The sequence below is a fragment of the Salmo salar genome, chromosome ssa18 (genome assembly GCF_905237065.1).
Source record: "Salmo salar chromosome ssa18, Ssal_v3.1, whole genome shotgun sequence".
Lineage (NCBI taxonomy): Eukaryota > Metazoa > Chordata > Actinopteri > Salmoniformes > Salmonidae > Salmo > Salmo salar.
In genome coordinates, this window is record NC_059459.1 from 13,571,148 (window position 1) to 13,590,843 (window position 19,696).

General features: G+C 42.9%; 1 protein-coding gene across 1 annotated transcript in view; it reads left to right on the forward strand.

Annotated features, from left to right (window-relative positions):
* The first annotated feature begins 837 nt into the window (after nt 1–837).
* glud1 (glutamate dehydrogenase 1) overlaps nt 838–19,696 on the forward strand; it is a 50,580-nt gene continuing 31,721 nt past the window's right edge. Inside the window, 3 exon segments of the mRNA NM_001123553.1 lie at nt 838–1,356; nt 12,066–12,146; nt 12,261–12,316. Coding sequence (NP_001117025.1) covers nt 954–1,356; nt 12,066–12,146; nt 12,261–12,316 — 540 coding nt within the window. The 5' untranslated portion in view covers nt 838–953.

Consider the following 19,696-nt stretch of genomic DNA (forward strand, 5'->3'; position numbering starts at 1 on the left):
TTCAGAAAAACACCGGTTCCAACTCACGCAACATGACTACAAAATATCTAACAAGTTACCTGTAATCTTGATCCAAACATTTCAAACAACTTTCCTAATACAACTTTTGGTATTTTTTAACGTAAATAATCGATAAAATTCAATACAGGATGAAAACAAAGTGGAGTGAGCTTTCAGGTCACGCGCCCCAACCACAACAGTACACTAGACTCGACCCTCATTCTGAACAGCAATACTTCATTACTCAAAAGAAAAACATCAACCAATTTCTAAAGACTGTTGACATCCAGTGGAAGCAATAGGAACTGCAAGCAAGTGCCTTAGAAATCTAGATCCACATAGAGAACCCATTGAAAACAGTCACCTCGACAACAACAAAAATTCCTGGATGGTTTGTCCTCGGGGTTTCGCCTGCCAAATAAGTTCTGTTATACTCACAGACATAAACTTTAGAGTGTTCCCTATCCAAATCTACCAATTCTATGCATATCCTAGCTTCTGGGCCTGAGTAGCAGGCAGTTTACTTTGGGCACACTTTTCATCCGGATGTGAAAACACCACCCCCAAGAGAACCAGGCCATGTTCAGTACGAAAACGTTGTGGAACGTTGCAGATATAAATGCTATGACTAGAGCCTGATGTGATTCCTTATGATATATAACAGAGGTTTGTTTGTTCTACATCACACATTTATATCTGAACGTTGCGTCCTGCTGAAAACGGCAGGGAGCGCGCGTTACTTTGCATGCGCGTTCAAGTGGAACCCTCCCCAGTGAGGTGGGAATCCACACAAACACGCCTGCCCTTAAAACAAGAAAAGGGACGCATGACTGCTGTAAGATCAATGCGAAACGGGACAGGACAAGACAAGACGTTGTCTTGTTATATGTTTTTGGTTTGCCTTCACTTTTCTTATAATTTCATTCGTTACTAACCCGCTACCTTAGTTAAAAATGTACAGATATTTCGGAGAATTACTTACTCGTGGTGCAAGCAGTGCTCTGGCCTCGGGATGTGTTGAGTCGGCTCTTCCAGTTACCGCGTCGTTGATGAGGGTGCGCCACTACAGCGAGGTCGGAGGAGAGAAAGATGCAGATGACCCCAACTTCTTTAAAATGGTGGAGGGATTCTTTGACCGCGGTGCTAATATCGTTGAGGATAAACTGGTGGAGGACCTCAAGAACAAAGAGACGCCAGTGCAGAAGAGACACAGAGTTCGCGGAATTCTCAAGATTATCAAGCCCTGCAACCATATACTGAGTGTATCGTTCCCCATCAAGCGAGACAACGGCGAATGGGAGGTGATTGAGGGGTATCGGGCCCAGCACAGCCAACACAGGACACCCTGTAAAGGAGGTAAAGCGGGGAAAGTGAAATGACAGTGAAGGGGCGTGGGTCATGCAGTGTTAAAGCTGACACTGTAGTTAGCATGCTCGCCAGCCTGTCAACTCCTTTTCAGATGGTTCAAACATGTTCCAACTTTCCTAGGCTACGTATATTTCGATGCTAGCTCGCTAATATTGACTTTTAAAACTACTTTGTGTGGAAGCGGCTGATTTCCATCTCTTGCTAGCTACTTTGACAGTCAACTCGTGCCCCCCCCACATAGCTAACTAACGTTAACGTTACCGCCTTAAGATAATATGCATTGGCTTAATTACTAACTAGTTAGCTTAACTATGCATCACCAAGCTAGGTTATGACACACGTACAACCGTATTTTGTTGCTAGCTACTCCATATACAATTATAATGTAATAAACCAAACTATAAAACAAAAGGTCTTTCGTCAGTCACCGGGCAAATTAGCATTTGAGGTTGCAGGGGCATATCTTGTTGTTTTTCATCCTCTGAGGTTTAACGCGGTTGGCATCCAATTTGTTGCATTACCGCCACCTACTAGACTGGAGTACAACTCCCTTATACTTTGCTTGAATTATTTATATATATATATATATATATATGTATGTGTGTACCCTACCATCAAACACTACTCACTAATTTCAAAATTAACACCACCCTACTCCACTAATTCAATGTATTTATTCCTACCTCATGCCATTCTGAAAGGATGGGACATCACCACTTAACACACCCTGTAACTCTTCTGATGTCAAGTCTCGCACACCTAAATACCTCTCTGCAGCTGCCACCACAACCTCAATTTTCTGCGACTTCCAGTTCATCCCTGCAGTACAGTTGATAACCATTGCTTTGAATGCTAAAAATCCAATCTTACTGAAACGTATCACTTTTTGGCCTATCCCTCTGTACTGGTATATCTCTACTACTCTCACCACTCCTCCCCCTTAACTCATCTTCTTCTACTTTCTAAACTGCCTCAGCATATGACAACTTCTGCACTACTCTAACTGTGGAAACTTCAACCTGACTCTCTCGCACTGGACATTTCTGATCCCCAGCTCCGTGGGCACCCCTACAATTAATACATTCTATTACTTTCCCCAATACTACACATTCCTTTGTCTCATGCCCTTCTGCACTCTTCTCACACCTTTGACCCTCCCTCCTACACACTGCTGCCACATGCCCATAAGCTTGACACCTGTAACATCGTAATGTATTCGGCACATACGCTCATACAGGATAACTTATATATCCTAACTTAAACTCAAAAGGAACATACAATGACTCTTCTGTTTCCCCACTCTTGCCACCCTGTCTGCGTCGCATCAAACAACGAGCATCACATACACTGGGAAGCTTTCCCCTTAGCTGGTCAACTTTTATATTTACTGCTACCCCAGTTATCACTTTTTTCATTGGTGCCCATTTCTTGAGAGCGAAAACAATGACCAAAAAACTACTACGATTCATTTTTTTTTTTCACGAAACCTTATTTTATCCAAGTTCACCCTCTTCTGCCCTCTCATAGACCTTCTCTCCCTCTTTTTCCCTCCATTCCTCCTCCGTTTTCAAGTATAGTCTCCTTATGATATTACTGCACTACTCCTGACAACCATTTGTTCTTGCTTTCTCTAGGGACTCCATTTCCCTCACATCATACTGTGTGATAGGCCCCTGGAGAGCAGGAGGGTATCTATGGAGCCGTCGTGCTTGTAGCTGATTAATGCAGCGTTCAAAACTACTGGGAACTCACAAAAATACGAGGTCAAATCATGACGTCAGTGATATTCAGGTCGGAGCTCTAGAAAGAGCGTTACGATATGGTTACGATATGTATTAATGTTTATAAATAAAGTATTGTCTACTCGAGAAATTTGATATTACAGTATTCAGACGTAGTAGTCTACAAACGTCAATGGTAAATGTAAACTGTCTGTTCTACCATTAAACTGCGCATCGGATCGCATAGAGCAAATTACTTAAATCTGTTTACTACGATGAAGTGGGTCCAATTAAAGTGAGATGGGACCAATGGTAGGCTATCCTAACTTCTTCTACAGTCTTGGCCCAAAATATTGGCAACCTTGCACTTTTTTCAAATAATGCACCATTTCTTCCAGAAAACAGTTGAAATTAAAAAAGAATTGGTGTCCACATGTCTTCGGTGTGCAGTTGAACAAAACAAAATCAGAATAATTTACCAAATCTTAGCTTATTCCACAAAGAAATCCTAAAATGGCCAAGACAATATTGGCACCTTCTAGAAATAGTTCGATTTCAAGCAGGTGATTTTCCTTTATGTTGGAATTGAACACGCCTATGGTGAGTTGCAGGTACCTGCAATATAAAAATCACATTCAACCAGTTTGAATAGAGAAAAGGACTCATTCTCCTGCTTTGTGTACCGCAATGAGCATGGAGAGAAGAAAGAAAACCAGAGAATTATCTGATGTCAGACGCAAGATTGTAGCCAATCTCAAGTCCATCTCCAGAGACCGTGATGTTTTTTTCCCCACCGTATGTAATGTTATCAACAAGTTTAAAGGCCCATGCCACTGTAGCCAACCTCGCTGGACGTGGCCACGAGAGAACTTGATGGAAGATTGCAGTGAAGGATTGTTTGAATGGTGGAGAAAAGACCTCCGTCAACTGCCACACAGATTCAAGCTGACCTTTCAGACACAAGGTATGACAGGTTTAACTTGTACCATCCATTGCCAACTCAATGAAAGGGGGTTATATGGTAGGAGACCCAGGAGGACCCCACTGCTGGAAGACTGGAAAGCCAGACTGCAGTTTGCCAAAACATTTACATTACATTTTAGTCATTTAGCAGACGCTCTTATCCAGAGCGACTTACAGTAGTGAATGCATACATTTCATACATTTTTTTTTTCTTCCCGTGCTGGTCCCCCATGGGAATCGAACCCACAACCCTGGCGTTGCAAACACCATGCTCTACCAACTGAGCCAAACGCACCTGAACATGCCAAAAACCTTGTGGGAGAATGTCCTGTGGACAGATTAAACCAAATTAGTTTTTTTGGTAAAGCACACCAACTCTGAAGGCTTCATTTTGTTTTCTGTAAACAAAGAAAATAACACCTTCCCTACAGTCAAACATGGAGTCGGTTCAGTGACGTTTTGGGGTTGCTTTGCTGGCACTGGGTGCCTAGAACGTGTGCATGGCATCATGAAATCAGGAGAATACCAAGGCATTTTGGAGCACAATGTTGGACCCAGTGTCAGAGAACTGGGTCTCTGTCTCAGGTCATGGGTCTTCCATGCAATTGATTTGCAATGACTCCAGTGATATCGTAATTTCAACATGTATTGTATCAAATGGTAGCCTACAATTGCAAAAACATGAATAGGCTACTTGATGGCCAACAGAGGCAAATTTATAATTATCCACATTTAGCCTAATTTCAGTTCATTGAGGACTTTTCCCCCACAAAAAAAAACGCGAGGGATTTCCGTAACTTCCATTTCAAATTTCCACTCTGGCAGCACCCGAGACCCAAGAACTGAGCATCCATAAAGCACCTTGCTTTATACCGTTTTCTTTAAGCAGTCAACATTAGAATGCAGTTTAAACAACCACCCAGCAGATTTATGTAATGCGCCCAAAGTCGTTTTTCAGTGCTTTGTCTCCATTATTTATTGACGTGCATCAGTTCTAGAGTATTTAATGTTTTATGGAAAAAGGTTTGGAAATAGGTTACTACATAATCTAAATAGCCTACCTACAACTGGTAAAACGTCAACGTCTCCTGCCGCTCACGTGACTCCGCCAATAACTAGTGCTCTCTCAACACACATACACCCCACTGGCCCTCAGCAGCAGCCTGTCTCACTGCCTGACAGTAAGCAGTGAAATATATTTTTTTAAGATAAACACCTTGGCGACCGCGGTGCAACTTAAAAATAGTCCAAAACACCGTGACCAATACATTTTCACCCGCGACATCGTTTTCAAAGTAGCCCAATTTGTCAGGAAGATCGCGAACATGGCAACACTGCCTGTGGGAAGCAACTCGACGTCAGCAACCACCTAACTTAACGACAAGACGGTACGAATGTCGTTAAGTTAGCTAATTGGCATGTCATGGTGACCAACACTACAAGTTAATTCTCCCTCGCCCATCTAAATAAACATGTAACAACTTTTAACTAGCGCCATGGTGCTGTTTCCAGCTAGCCAGCATAAACTAATTTACTGGAAACTGCTCGACTGACTCAACTGAATCCCTTCGTCTCCACACTGGACTCTGAGCTGCGCGACCTGCGTCATCAGTTTGGGCACCAGGCGTGTCTGTATAGCCTCTCCTGATTGGAAGTTTGGAATGGAGGTCACCATATTATTTACACCTCAGGGTCCAATCAATGACTCAACCATAGAAATTGAATAGATGGACTGAATCACAATCCCAAATTCAGAGGGTTGAAAATAGAAAATCATAAAAATAGTGCAGTTGAATGGAAGTTTGAACTCCACCCAGGACAGGAATGCTGACAGTACAGTTGTTGGTTTGTTAATTCAACTGGGCAGAGCCTTGTAAGGCTGTGTGAACACTGGTGCTTTAGGATTTAGGCTGGATATTGATGATTTGTAATAATATGCGATTTAGCAGATCACCAAAGCATGACCTGTAGACCCACTTAGGGCTGAACTTGCTAGGTGATGCTAGTCTGCATGCTCCATTTTCAGAGAGCAGACAGCTGTCTTCCTCAATTTCTGTCCAGGCTGACTTGTATAAAGCTTGGTGAAGCTTCAGGATTTGTTCTGAACTTTTAATAACAAATTACTTGTAGCTTCTCTCTTTTGTCTCTCTGGAGTTTGTTTTAAAGGAAGGATAATGGGGTTGTGCCAGTTTTACAATTATTAAACGCGACCAGACCTGACCAACTCAGAGCTGGTCAAAACCAAACCTGGATAAGGTAGTGGTGTGAGATGAGAGCATAAGTCCTTTATGTGGGAGGAGGCTGCAGTGTCTACTGGGTTGGCTAAAACAGGGGTGTGTGTGTGTGAGAGACTATTGTGTTGCTCTGCTCCTGTCATAGACTGCAATGACCCCCGACAGAGGCAGTCCTACTATATTTAACCTGTGATGAGGATATGAACTCTTGAACCTTACGTGCCTGCTTGCCTCACTCATCTCAGAGTGAAATGTACGGTGTCAGGCAGTTTCACTGTATTCTACTTTTGCCATTGAATTAGGGATCCAGAAACAGAGACCCTGTTGTTTCTTGTCTTCTTAGGCTAGCTAAGCTGTCATTGTAAATAAGAATTTGTTCATAACGGACTTGCCTAATTAAATAAAATGTTCACCGGGGGGGGGGCATGCTGCCACGGTTATTGGAATGAAAACTCTGGCATTACATCTCTGGGCACTGAGCCTTGGTATTGATGGGTGCACTGGAATCTCTCTGTTTGGCTCCCTGTCCAAAGATGACCTGAGTTTGGTACAGGCAGACATGACATTTCTCTGAATATTTGAGGTGGCTTTTCTAATTTGAACCTCAATTCTGTTATGTTAGTTGATTCTGAGCCATGTCCATATGTCAGCTGACATACAGTAGACCTATGGCAGATGGTTGAAGTCTGGATGAAATCTGATTTCTTGAAGAGTGTTGGTGATTAAACTAGTCACAACAAACCACAATTCTCTCCCTCTGGAAATAAATTACACTTCTTTCAATCACAATCCTGTTAGGTCTGCTTTTGACTTGAACACCTTCCCAAAATCAGTTCTCTGCATCAAGTTTGAACCATCAGCCTCATGTTGCACTAATTAGAAATATCCTGCATTTTATGCAGCTATTAAAAGCTTCAGTGTCTTCAGAAGTGGAACGTTTGAGGTCCTGTGTGTAGAGCAGCCATACTTAATAGGTGGACTGCCAACCTGATCCGGACACCAAACGAGGTCATTACAGACCGCGGTTCCCGAACATTAAAAAATAAATAAAAAATTAACTTTTTGTGAATCCGGTCGTGATTTAATTCCTGGAATCATATGAAGATCCATAAGACATGGAAAACTTGTAGAATTGCAGGACATTATCTTTGAAACTGCAACATTTTCCCATCGCTCCATAGCATAATGTGTATAATTGGAGGAAATGAGCTTTAAAACTGCCAATGAGGGTTTGAACAGTTTGGGGTTGCAAGGTGGGGCTTTGTTCCTATGTTGATGAATGAAAATATCCATCCGGACCTTTGCCACCAAGGACATTTGTGTGACCGGACCTCAAATACTGTTTCAGTACCCCTGCCTGGTATAGTGGTAAGAGTCAGTGAACAAGACGGTCCTGCCAGGAGCACATCCAGTTTCCAGCTCAATGTTTTTCTTCATTGTGGGGGAGAGGAGTGGAGGGGGGGGCTGGCCTGCGGTCTCAGTAGTGAGAGCATGTTTTTGTGATTTGTATTAGTTTTAAACACCTGGCTGCCACCCAGGCGTGAGCTGGGTGCCCCGTTCAAAGCCGATGGTTAAGTCGACTAAAAATCAAGCGATGTATGTCAGACACATGGAGTAATTACCTGGGATTCCCATGCAAAAGTGTTCTTTTTTTTTCTGCCTTCCCGGGAAAAAAACTAGTTTGAAAATGTAAGTCACATTACAGGCCCATAGCTTGGTGCAACCCGGTTCAGCCTAATCAAATCCCCTCAGTGAGCCATAGTGCTAGGCAGAGGTGTGGTTTCACCACACTCGCATGCAAGCCTCTCCTCTCTACGGAGCTCTACTGTAAGCAAAATGTCCTTTCGTAGGATAGCTGTAGGCAAAGTCATTAATATTCATGAGTTACATCCGGTGATTTGTTGAGCCTTCTTGCTTGTGTGACATCAGACAGATGCACTGCAAAGCCTTCTGTTTAGCTTGCTCGCCGGCATTAGCAGTAAGCGCAGAACGACTTAGGAAACCCAGCTTCGGCTTAATTAAATGTGAGAAAAAAAATAAAAGCCTCACCAGCTAGCTAGCTACCAATCAATTTTATTTTCACTGTCTGATCGGTTCTGACTTAGAATATGTGGACAACTACAAATACCTAGGTGTCTGGTTAGACTGTAAACTCTCCTTCCAGACTCGCATCAAACATTTCCAATCCAAAGTTACATCTAGAATTGGCTTCCTATTTCGCAACAAAGCATCCTTCACTCATGCTGCCAAACGCACCCTTGTAAAACTGACCATCCTACCAATCCTCGACTTCGACGATGTCATTTACAAAATAGCCTCCAATACCCTACTCAATAAACTGGATGCAGTCTATCACAGTGCCATCCGTTTTGTCATCAAAGCCCCATATACTACCCACCACTGCGACCTGTATGCTCTCGTTGGCTGACCCTCGCTTCATACTCGTCGCCTAACCCACTGGCTCCAGGTCATCTACAAGACCCTGGTAGGTAAAGTCCCCTCTTATCTCAGCTCGCTGGTCACCATAGCAGCACCCACCCGTAGCACTCGCTCCAGCAGGTATATCTCTCTGGTCACCCCCAAAGCCAATTCCTCCTTTGGCCGCCTTTCCTTCCAGTTCTCTGCTGCCAATCACTGGAACGAACTACAAAAATCTCTGAAACTGGAAACACTTATCTCCCTCACTAGCTTTAAGCACCAGCTGTCAGAGCAGCTCACAGATCACTGCACCTGTACATAGCCCATCTATAAATAGCCCAAACAACTACCCCTTCCCCTACTGTATATTTATTTATTTATTTATTTTGCTCCTTTGCACCCCAGTATTTCTACTTTGTACATTCATCTACTGCAAATCTACAATTCCAGTGTTTTACTTGCTATATTGTATTTACTTCACCACCATGGCCTATTTATTGCCTTTACCTCCGTTCTCACCTCATTTGCTCACATTGTATATAGACGTATTTTTCAACTGTATTATTGACTGTATGTTTGTTTTACTCCATGTGTAACTCTGTTGTTGTATGTGTCGAACTGCTTTGCTTTATTTTGGCCAGGTCGCAGTTGTAAATGAGAACTTGTTCTCAACTTGCCTACCTGGTTAAATAAAGGTGAAAGATTTTTTTATTTATTTATTTAATTCATAAAACGAGTCCACTAATTGTTATTTTTACCTTTCCACAAACTCTGTTGTTTGATATGTGCAAGCTGACCCAAATGTATCAAAGAATAGGAAATCTACGATTAGTTGGCTAGTAGTGGCTACATTTCAGTAATTTCAGTTAGTTTATCCATTGTCCGCCACATTTAAGAGGATAACTAACAATAAGTTGCACATAAACTGAGCAAAAAAAGAAACAGCCTTTTTTCTGGACCAGGTCTTTCAAAGATAATTCGTAAAAATCCAAATAACTTCACAGATCTTCGTTGTAAAGGGTTTAAACACTTTTTCCCATGCTTGTTCAACGAACCATAAACAATTAATGAACATGCACCTGTGGAACGGTCGTTAAGACACTAACAGCTTATAGACGGTAGGCAATTAAGGTCACAGTTATGAAAACTTAGGACACTATAAAGGCCTTTCTACTGACTCTGAAAAACACCAAAGAAAGATGCCTAGGGTCCCTGCTCATCTGTGTGAACGTGCCTTAGGCATGCTGCAAGGAGGCATGAGGACTGCAGATGTGGCCATGATAATAAATTGCAATGTCCGTACTGTGAGACGCCTAAGACGGCACTACAAGGAGACAGGACGGACAGCTGATCGTCCTCGCAGTGGCAGACCACGTGTAACAACACCTGCACAGGATCGGTACATCCGAACGTCACACCTTAGGTACAGGATGGCAACAACAACTGCCCGAGTTACACCAGGAAGGCACAATCCCTCCATCAGTGCTCAGACTGTCCCCAATAGGCTGAGAGAGGCTGGACTGGGGGCTTGTAGGCCTGTTGTAAGGCAGGTCCTCACCGGCAACAACGTCGCCTATGGGCACGAACCCACTGTCGCTGGACCAGACAGGACTGGCAAAAAGTGCTCTTCATTGACGAGTCGCGGTTTTGTCTAACCAGGTGTGATGGTCGGATTCGCATTTATCATCGAATGGAATGAGCGTTACACCGAGGCCTGTACTCTGGAGCGGTATCGAGGTGGAGGGTCTGTCATGGTCTGGGGCGGTGTGTCACAGCATCATCGGCCTGAGCTTGTTGTCATTGCAGGCAATCTCAACGCTGTGCGTTACAGGGAAGACATCCTCCTCCCTCATGTGGTACCCTTCCTGCAGGCTCATCCTGACATGACCCTCCAGCATGACAATGCCACCAGTCATACTGCTTGTTCTGTGCGTGATTTCCTGCAAGACAGGAATGTCCGTGTTGTGCCATGGCCAGCGAAGAGCCCGGATCTCAAACCCATTGAGCACATCTGGGACCTGTTGGATCGGAGGGTGAGGGCTAGGGCCATTCCCCCCCAGAAATGTCCAGGAACTTGCAGGTGCCTTGGTGGAAGAGTAGGGTAACATCTCACAGCAAGAACTGGCAAATATGGTGCAGTCCATGAGGAAGAGATGCACCTCAGTACTTAATGCAGCTGGTGGCCACACCAGATACTGACTGTTACTTTTGACCCCCCCTTTGTTCAGGGAAACATTATTCAATTTCTGTTAGTCACATGTCTGTGGAACTTGTTCAGTTTATGTCTCAGTTGTTGAATCTTGTTATACAAATATTTACACATGTTAAGTTTGCAGAAAATGAACTAGTCGCCAGTTGTTGCCAATGGTGTTCTAATTTTTAACCCGTAGGCTATTGTAGCCAGTGTGCCCGTGAGCTCCCAAGTATAGCTAGCAGTGTTTGGCGTCCACGATTAGCTAACAGTTAGTTGGCTACTGCCTGGCTAGTGTGAACCAGCACGCTAGCTACATTTCAGTCAGTAGCTATCCTTCTAAATGCGGTGGTCACTGGATAAACTAGCTATGAGTTGAACATGTGTTGGTGAAAACTAACTAGCAGCCAGTTGTTGCCCATGGTGGAATCATATCTAACCAGCTCCTGGAGCCTATGTGACATGTCTATGCCAATGAGCTCCCGAGTCTAGATGCAGAAAGCGGCTGAGGTGACTCAAACCCTGCGGGAATATTTGATGTCTTTTAATTTTAAGATCACTGTCATTGAAGTTGGTGGTTACTACTGGTTTTAGATCCGGGGGGAGAGAAATTGTCCGCAAAAGGCTGAGTGATGTCCAACACCCAAGAAGCCTCAACCAATCACCCGACAGCTAATGACTTTGCTTCCGGCTATCCTACGAAAGGAAATTTTACCTACTGTGACTGACACTGGGTAACGGCAACCATTTTGTGCAGTAATCAAATCAAATGTTATTGGTCTTATACACATGGTTATTAGATGTTCTTGCGAGTGTAGCGAAATGCTTGGAAGGACTAGAAGCGAGGCAGCCCTCTCGGTCGGCTCCATCTTGGTTAAAACTGACTACCTGCAATAACTACGAGAGGCCTAGTATGAAATGGAGATTAAGTTAATGGAGAAGTGGGCTCTCTGGTTTTAAAAAGTGGATAGTGTACACATTGTTTTATTGTACAGCAACTTATAGGCGTATTGTTTTCATCATGTATAAGGTGCTGGTATACCATTTTCCTAATATTCTCATACACACCTACTCTAGCTAGAGAATGAAAATGGGAAAACATTACTTTTTTCAGCCAAGTCTGATATCACAGGTTTCATACCACTAACACTGCCCTGTTGTATGTTTCAGGTATCCGCTACAGCACAGAGGTGTCGGTCGATGAGGTGAAAGCCCTGGCCTCGCTGATGACATACAAATGTGCTGTCGTAGGTAAGGGCTTTTACACACCTAGCCTATATCTTCGAGACATAGGGGCTCCAGACATGTTTATATAGCCTGTTGTGTTTTTTCTGATGTAACCCCGTCCATTTTAAATTCCTTCAGATGTGCCATTTGGAGGAGCCAAAGCTGGAGTGAAGATCAACGTAAAGAATTACACTGTAGGTATTAGTTTGTTTCGGGATACGCCAGAGTATCTTAAGAAATTGTTGATGTCCTTTCATCCCATTCTCCCAGTCACATGGCACTTTTCATTAGCTTTAGGGTGTGTTCCCTTTCTATGTACAAAGCAGTTTCTCAATAGACAACAAAGTTAGTTTCTATTTTATTTTGAACTTGTTTATCTGTGACTCAGAGCTTATCATACAGGCTCACATTACCAAGTCATCTAAACCAGTGGTGATAAGAGTGCTGTCAAGGCATGTAATTTTCGTCACACTAGGTCTATTGTGATGTATTTTACCCCTAGTGCATAGATAATAACCATTGGGCACACACTGTTTGTTTCAATGCATTGACATGGAATCAACGTGGAAAATACATTTGATTTGAAAAAAGTAATCACATTTTTATCTAATTTCAACCTGCTTTGTAAACATTGAAATTAGGGTAAAACTTTATCTTCAATTAATTGACTTAACCTGACTAACAGGTTGTTAAATCAATTTAATTTCAACCTAATCATGAGATCTACATTACCAGTCAAAGGTTTGGACACCTACTCATTCCAGGAGTTTTCTTTATTTTTACTATTTTCTACATTGTAGCACAATAGCGAAGACATCAAAACTATGTAATAACACATATGGAATCATGTAGTAACCAAAAAAGTGTTAAACAAATGAATATATATTTGAGATTCTTCAAAGTAGCCACCCTTTGCCTTGATTACAGCTTTGCACACCTCTTGGCATTCTCTCAACCAGCTTCACGAGGTAGTCACCTGGAATGCATTTCAATTAAAAGGTGTGCCTTGTTAATTTGTGGAATTTCTTTCCTTAATGCGTTTGAGCCAATCAGTTGTGTTGTGAGATGGTAGGGGTGGTATACAGAAGATAGCCCTATTTGGTAAGTTTAAATCAAAAAGTTATTTCTCACATGTGTAGATCTTACCATGAAAATGCTTACTTACAAGCCCTTAACCAACAGTACAGTTAAAGAAAGAGTTATGAAAATATTTACCAAATAAACAAAATAAAAAGTAACACAATAAAATAACAATAACGAGGCTACATACAGGGGGTACCGAGTCAATGTGTGGGGGGTATAGGTTAGAGGTATTTTGTACATCTACAGTAGGTAGGGGTGACGTGACTATGCATAGATAGTAAACAGCGAGTAGCATCAGTGTACAAAAAGGGGGGGTCAATGTAAATTGTTCAGTGGCGATTTTATTAATTGTTCAGCAGTCTTATGGCTTGGGGGTAGAAGCTGTTAAGGAGCCTTTTGGTCCTAGACTTGGCACTCCAGTACCGCTAGCCGTGCGATAGCAGAGAAAACCGTCTATGATTTGGGTGACTGGAGTCTCTGACAATTTTTGGGGCTTTCCTCTGACACTGCCTAGTAGATAGGTCCTGGATGGCAGGAAGCTTGGCCCCAGTGATGTACTGGGCCGTACGCACTACCCTCTGTAGCGCCTTATGGTCAGATGCAGAGCAGTTGCCATACCAGGCGGTGATGCAATCGGTCAGGATGTTCTCGATGGTGAAGCTGTAGAACCTATGAGGATCTGGAGACCCATGCCAAGTCTTTTCAGTCTCCCGAGGTGGAAAAAATGTTGGGCTTTCTTCACGACTGTCTTGGTGTGTTTGGACCATGATAGTTCGTTGGTGATGTGTACACCAAGGAACTTAACTCTCGACCCGCTACACTACAGCCCCGTTGATGTTAATGGGGGCCTGTTCGGGCCCGCCTTTTCCTGTAGTCCACGGTCAGATTTTTTGTCTTGTTCACATTGAGGTAGAGGTTGTTGTCCTGGGACCACACTGCCAGGTTTCTGACCTCCTCCCTATAGACTCATCATTGTCGGTGATAAGGCCTACCACTGTTGTGTCATCAGCAAACTTAATGATGGTGTTGGAGTCGTTTTTGGCCACGCAGTCGTGGGTGTACAGGGAGTACAGGAGGGGACTAAGTACACATCCCTAAGGGGCCCCAGTGTTGAGGATCAGCATGGCAGATGTGGTGTTGCCTACCCTTACCACCTGGGGGTGGTCCGTCAGGAAATCCAGAATCCAGTTGCAGAGGGAGGTGCTTAGTCCTAGGGTCCTTAGCTTAGTGATGAGCATCATGGGCACTATGGTGTTGAATGCAGAGCTGTAGTCAATGAACAGCATTCTCACTTAGGTGTTCCTTTTGTCCAGGTGGGAAAGGGCAGTGTGGATTGAGATTGCGTCATATGTGGATCTGTTGGGGCGGTATGCGAATTGGAGTGGGTCTAGGGTATCCGGGAGGATGCTGTTGATGTGAGCCATGACCAGCCTTTCAAAGCACTTCATGGCTACCGACGTGAGTGCTACTAGGCCGTAATAATTTAGGCATGTTACCTTCACTTTCTTGGGCACACAAACATGTAGGTATTAAAGACTCGGTCAGGGAGAGGTTGAAAATGACACTTGCCAGTTGGTCTGCGCATGCTTTGAGTACACGTCTTGGTAATCCGTCTGGCCCCGCGGCTTTGTGAATGTTGACTTGTTCGGCTACCGAGAGCATTATCACACAGTCGTCCAGACCAGCTGGTGTCTCGTGCATGCTTCAGCGTTGCTTGCCTCGAAGCGAGCATAAAAGGCATTTAGCTCATCTGATAGGCTCCCGTCACTGGGCAGCTCACATCTGGGTTTCCCTTTGTAGTCCGAAATAGTTTAAGCCCTGCCACATCCGACAAGCATCAGAGCTGGTTTGTCGGATTCAACCTTAATCCTGTAATTGACGCTTTGCTTGTTTGATGGTTCATCTGAGGGCATAACGGGATTTCTTATAAGCGTCCAGATTTGTGTCCCGTTCCTTGACAGCGGCAGCTCTCGCCTTTAGCTCGATGCGGATGTTGCCTGTAATCCATGGCTTCTGGTTGGGATATGTACATACGGTCACTGGGGGGGGGGACGTCGTTGATGCACTTATTGATGAAGCCGATGACTGAGGTGGTATACTCCTCAATGACATTGGATGAATCCCAGGAACATATTCCAGTCTGTGCTAGCAAAACAGTCCTGTAACATAGCATCCGTGTCATCTGACCACTTCCATATTGAGCGAGTCACAGCTTTAGTTTTTGCTTCTAAGCAGGAATCAGGAGGATAGAATTATGGTCAGATTTGCCAAATGGAGGGCAGGGGAGAGCTTTGTATGCATCTCTGTGTGTGGAGTAAAGTTGGTCTAGTTTATTTTAAAAATGTTCTCTGGTTGTACAGAGGATAAGTTCATTAGAGTTACCAGCCTCAGAAATTGCTGCACAAATAACTGCTTTACAGAGTTCATGTAACAGACACATCTCAACATCAACTGCTCAGAGGAGACTGCGTGAATCAGGCCTTTATGGTCAAATTGCTGCAAATAAACCACTACTAAAGGGCACCAATAAGAAAAAAAAACACGAGCAATGGACATTAGACTGGTGGAAATCTGTCCTTTGGTCTGATGAGTCCGAATTTGAAATTTTTGTTTCTAACCGCCAAGTCTTTGTGAGACGCAGAGTAGGGGAACGGATGATCTCTGCATGTGTGGTTCCCACCGTGAAGCATGGAGGAGGAGGTGTGATGGTGTGGGGGTGCTTTGCAGGTGACACTGTTTGTGATTTATTTAGAATTCAAGGCACACTTAACCAGCATGGCTACCACAGAATTCTGCAGCGATAAGCCATCCCATCTGGGTTGCGCTTAGTGGGACTATCATTTTGTTTTTCAACAGGACAATAACCTAACACACCTCCAGGCTGTGTAAGGGCTATTTGACCAAGAAGGAGAGCGATGGACTGCTGCATAAGATGACCTGGCCTCCACAATCACCCAACCTCAAACCTTGGTTGCACCGCCTTTCATGTAAGGCAGCCAATCAGATATGTAGCTCAGCCAGCCATACTGGGTAACCATGGCAGCTGCAGATGAACTCAAGACAAAGGGTAGCTACGTTGAAGAATTTCAAATATATCAAATATATTTTGATTTATTGAACACTTTTTAGATTATTACATGATTCCATATGTGTTATTTCACAGTTTTGATGTCTTCACTATTCTACAATATAGTAAAACTACAGAGAAACCTTTGAGTAGGTGTGTCAACTTTTGACTGGTACTGTATGTATACGTAGAAATTGTGTTGAAAATTCCACATAGATACGGAAAGTATCTGGTGTTTGGTCTTTCCAGAGATGTTCGATCGGGTTGAAGTCCGCCACTCCTGCATTGTCTATGCTGTGTGCTTGGGGTTGTTGACCTGTTGGAAGGTGACCCTTCGCCCCAGTCTGAGGTCCTGAGCGCTCCGGAGCAGGTTTTCATCAAGGATCTCTCTGTAGTTTGCTCCATTTATCTTTCCCTTGATCCTGACTAGTCTCCCAGTCCCTGCATCTGAAAAACATCCACACAGCATGATGCTGCCACCACCATGCTTTACCGTAGGGATGGTGCCAGGTTTCCTGCAGACATGATGCTTGGCATTCAGGCCAAAGAGTTCAGTCTTGGTTTTATCAGACCAGAGAATCTTGTTTCTGTCAACTGTGGGACTTTTTATATAGACAGGTTCCTGCCTTTCCACAGCATGCCCAATCAATTGACCACAGGTGGACTCCAAGTTGTAGAAACATCTCAAGGATGATAAATGTAAACAGAATGCACATGAGCTCAATTTCAAGTCTCGTAGCAAAAGGTCTGAATACTTAGTAAATGTGACTCACCACCTGGATTCGGTCTTATGTAGCAACATTTGAAATCGTTTTTTTTACATTGGTAAAAAGTAGAGACACATAGCTACAAAATGGTATGTCATACACTGCATGTTTAAGGAACAATGGGAAAGTAATTCTGCTTTGAATGTTGATACATTTGTAAACTCACTTTTGAGAAAAGGGCCTTTGAATGTTTTGGTACCTACTGGAGAGCTCTCCTTTGTCTACACCCATTCAGCATTGTTCACTCCCTCTTAAGCCAGCCCCACCCATCTCTTTCAGGATTCACATGTGAGGCCAGGTGCTAAACAGTGAGTAGTGTAGTAAACATTAAGACTAAAAGTGGTAGTAGCAATAAGGAAAGATTCCAGGTAAACAGTGTCCAGATGATATAAAGATTAGATGCTTCCCCAGACACACTTGTTTAAATTGATGGGTCATGTGAAAGAAATGCTAATACCTCAGCCACATCCAGTGATGGAAAAGGTACTAAATTGTCATACTTGAGTAAATGTAAAGATACTTTTACTTCAGTCATTTTCTATTAAGGTAAGTCACCCAGGAAAATACTACTTGAGTAAAAGTCAAAGTATTTGGTTTTAAAAAATAAAGTATCGCAAGTAAATGGAATTACTAAAATGTACTTAAGTATCAAAAGTAAAAGTATAAATCATTTGAAATTCCTTATATTAAACCAGACGCCCATTTTAAAAAAAGTTAAAAAAAAAAAAATGTATGGATAGCCAGGGGCACACTCCAACATCATTTTTCAAACAAAGAATTTGTGTTTAGTGAGTCTGCCAGATCAAGTGCAGTAGGGATGTTCTCTTGATAAGGGTGTGAATTGAACAGTTTTCCTTTCAAAATGTAATGAGTACTTTTGGGTGTCAGGGAAAATGTATGGAGTCAGGGAAAATGTATGGAGTGTAAAGTACATTCTTTTATTTTGGAATGTAGTGAAGTAAAAGTTCCAAAAATATAAATAGTAAAGTAATGTACAGCTCCTTAAGTAGTACTTTAAAGTACTTTTACTGAAGTACTTTACACCACTGCCCAAATGCCTTCACACCAGTATTTTAGCATACTTTATATACTGTTACACATGCACTTAACTTAAGTATGGAATACTATGTGATAAGGCCATGCAACCTGAGTTGAAACCTGAGTGAGGTGCATATGTACAGTACATAAACAGATGCATGTGCCATATTTATGTGGTGGACACTTGATACGGTCACATGATATTGTTGTGGTACTGTATGTTACAACCACACACAGCAAAATATTCATATATATATTTATATATATATAAAATGAATATTGATAAGTGGCTGGGTCTCTACAGAAGGTGTAAAACGGTACAGCCAAATGGTTACTTGCAGAGTAGCAATATTAGAAATAGTGTCAATTATAAATAAAATAATATACAGTATGTACAAGTACAATATCAATAACGATAGTGATCGAGGTAGTTATATGCATACAATCAGGGGTAAAGTGGCTGAGCAGCAGGATAAAAAAATAGCAGCAACGTATGGCACGTGTTAGGAGAGAGTCATTTACATAGATGCACTGCAGCTAGTGCTGATGACTGGTCTGTCCGACCCGCGCAAGAACAAGGGAATCTATATTCCGTCCTGCCCTTGACTTTGGTGCAGGGCATGTGATGTCTATAGCCTCTTTGTCACCGCTCACTGAACAAGCAAGAGATGCTGCTGCTGCTTTTGTCACATGGGATGACAGCAGCTTTCCACCAAAGTGTTTGTGTCCTGGGTGGCGTCCTGGTGATACTATTGCATTATCCTCTGCGTAGTTGTTGAAGTTCACTCGCTGCAAGTCCTCATGCTTCAGGTGTAACCTGTGCTTGCTTGGGCCAGCTCTGTTTTTGATGGGAGGCATTAGACCATTCTCCTTGTTTGACTGGTGGAGGAGAGTCAGGCGTGTTCTGCTGAAAGACAAATTCCAGATACAAATATTTTAGCATTATTATACAATGGTTGCGAAATGGCATTCTGAGAACATCACTACACACAGTTCATACACGTAATGTTCAATAGCTAGCCATCCATCTAACGTCAGCTGTCTAGCTAACAGCAAGCTTTAACTAGCAATACAAACCTGATTGTCATAGCTAGCTAAAGTTAACCAAGTAGGTTCAATGTTAGCTTGCTAACATTAGGCTATAACAAGCAATACGAAATGGCATTCTGAGAGAACATCACTAAAAATGTTTTTACCTAAATCAGGGATTTCCTCATCGTCTGATTAATTTTCAGTCAGAGAGTCCGCATGACACGATCGTCCTCAAGAAAGTAGTCCATCACAACTTTTTCCCACTGACGTTTGTTGATAGCGCCTGATACATTCAGGACATACATGTTTAGCAGTAGCAACATATTTGCAGTTCTCCATGGCTAATGTTATATCTTTCGAAAACGGCAATAGAAAGGATTATCTACGCATAACATGCAGCTCATTTTAGACACAAGATGCAACACCGCAGACCAATCCTAACTCATCTCTCGGCATGTCCAGCCCACTCATTATCTCAGCCAATCATGGCTAGCGGGAAGGTTGTGGTCTCTTTCTGTGGCTAAACCAACTAGGCTCGTAATTGAAGTTTTATTCGTATTTACAGATGGCATATAAGTTTGATATTA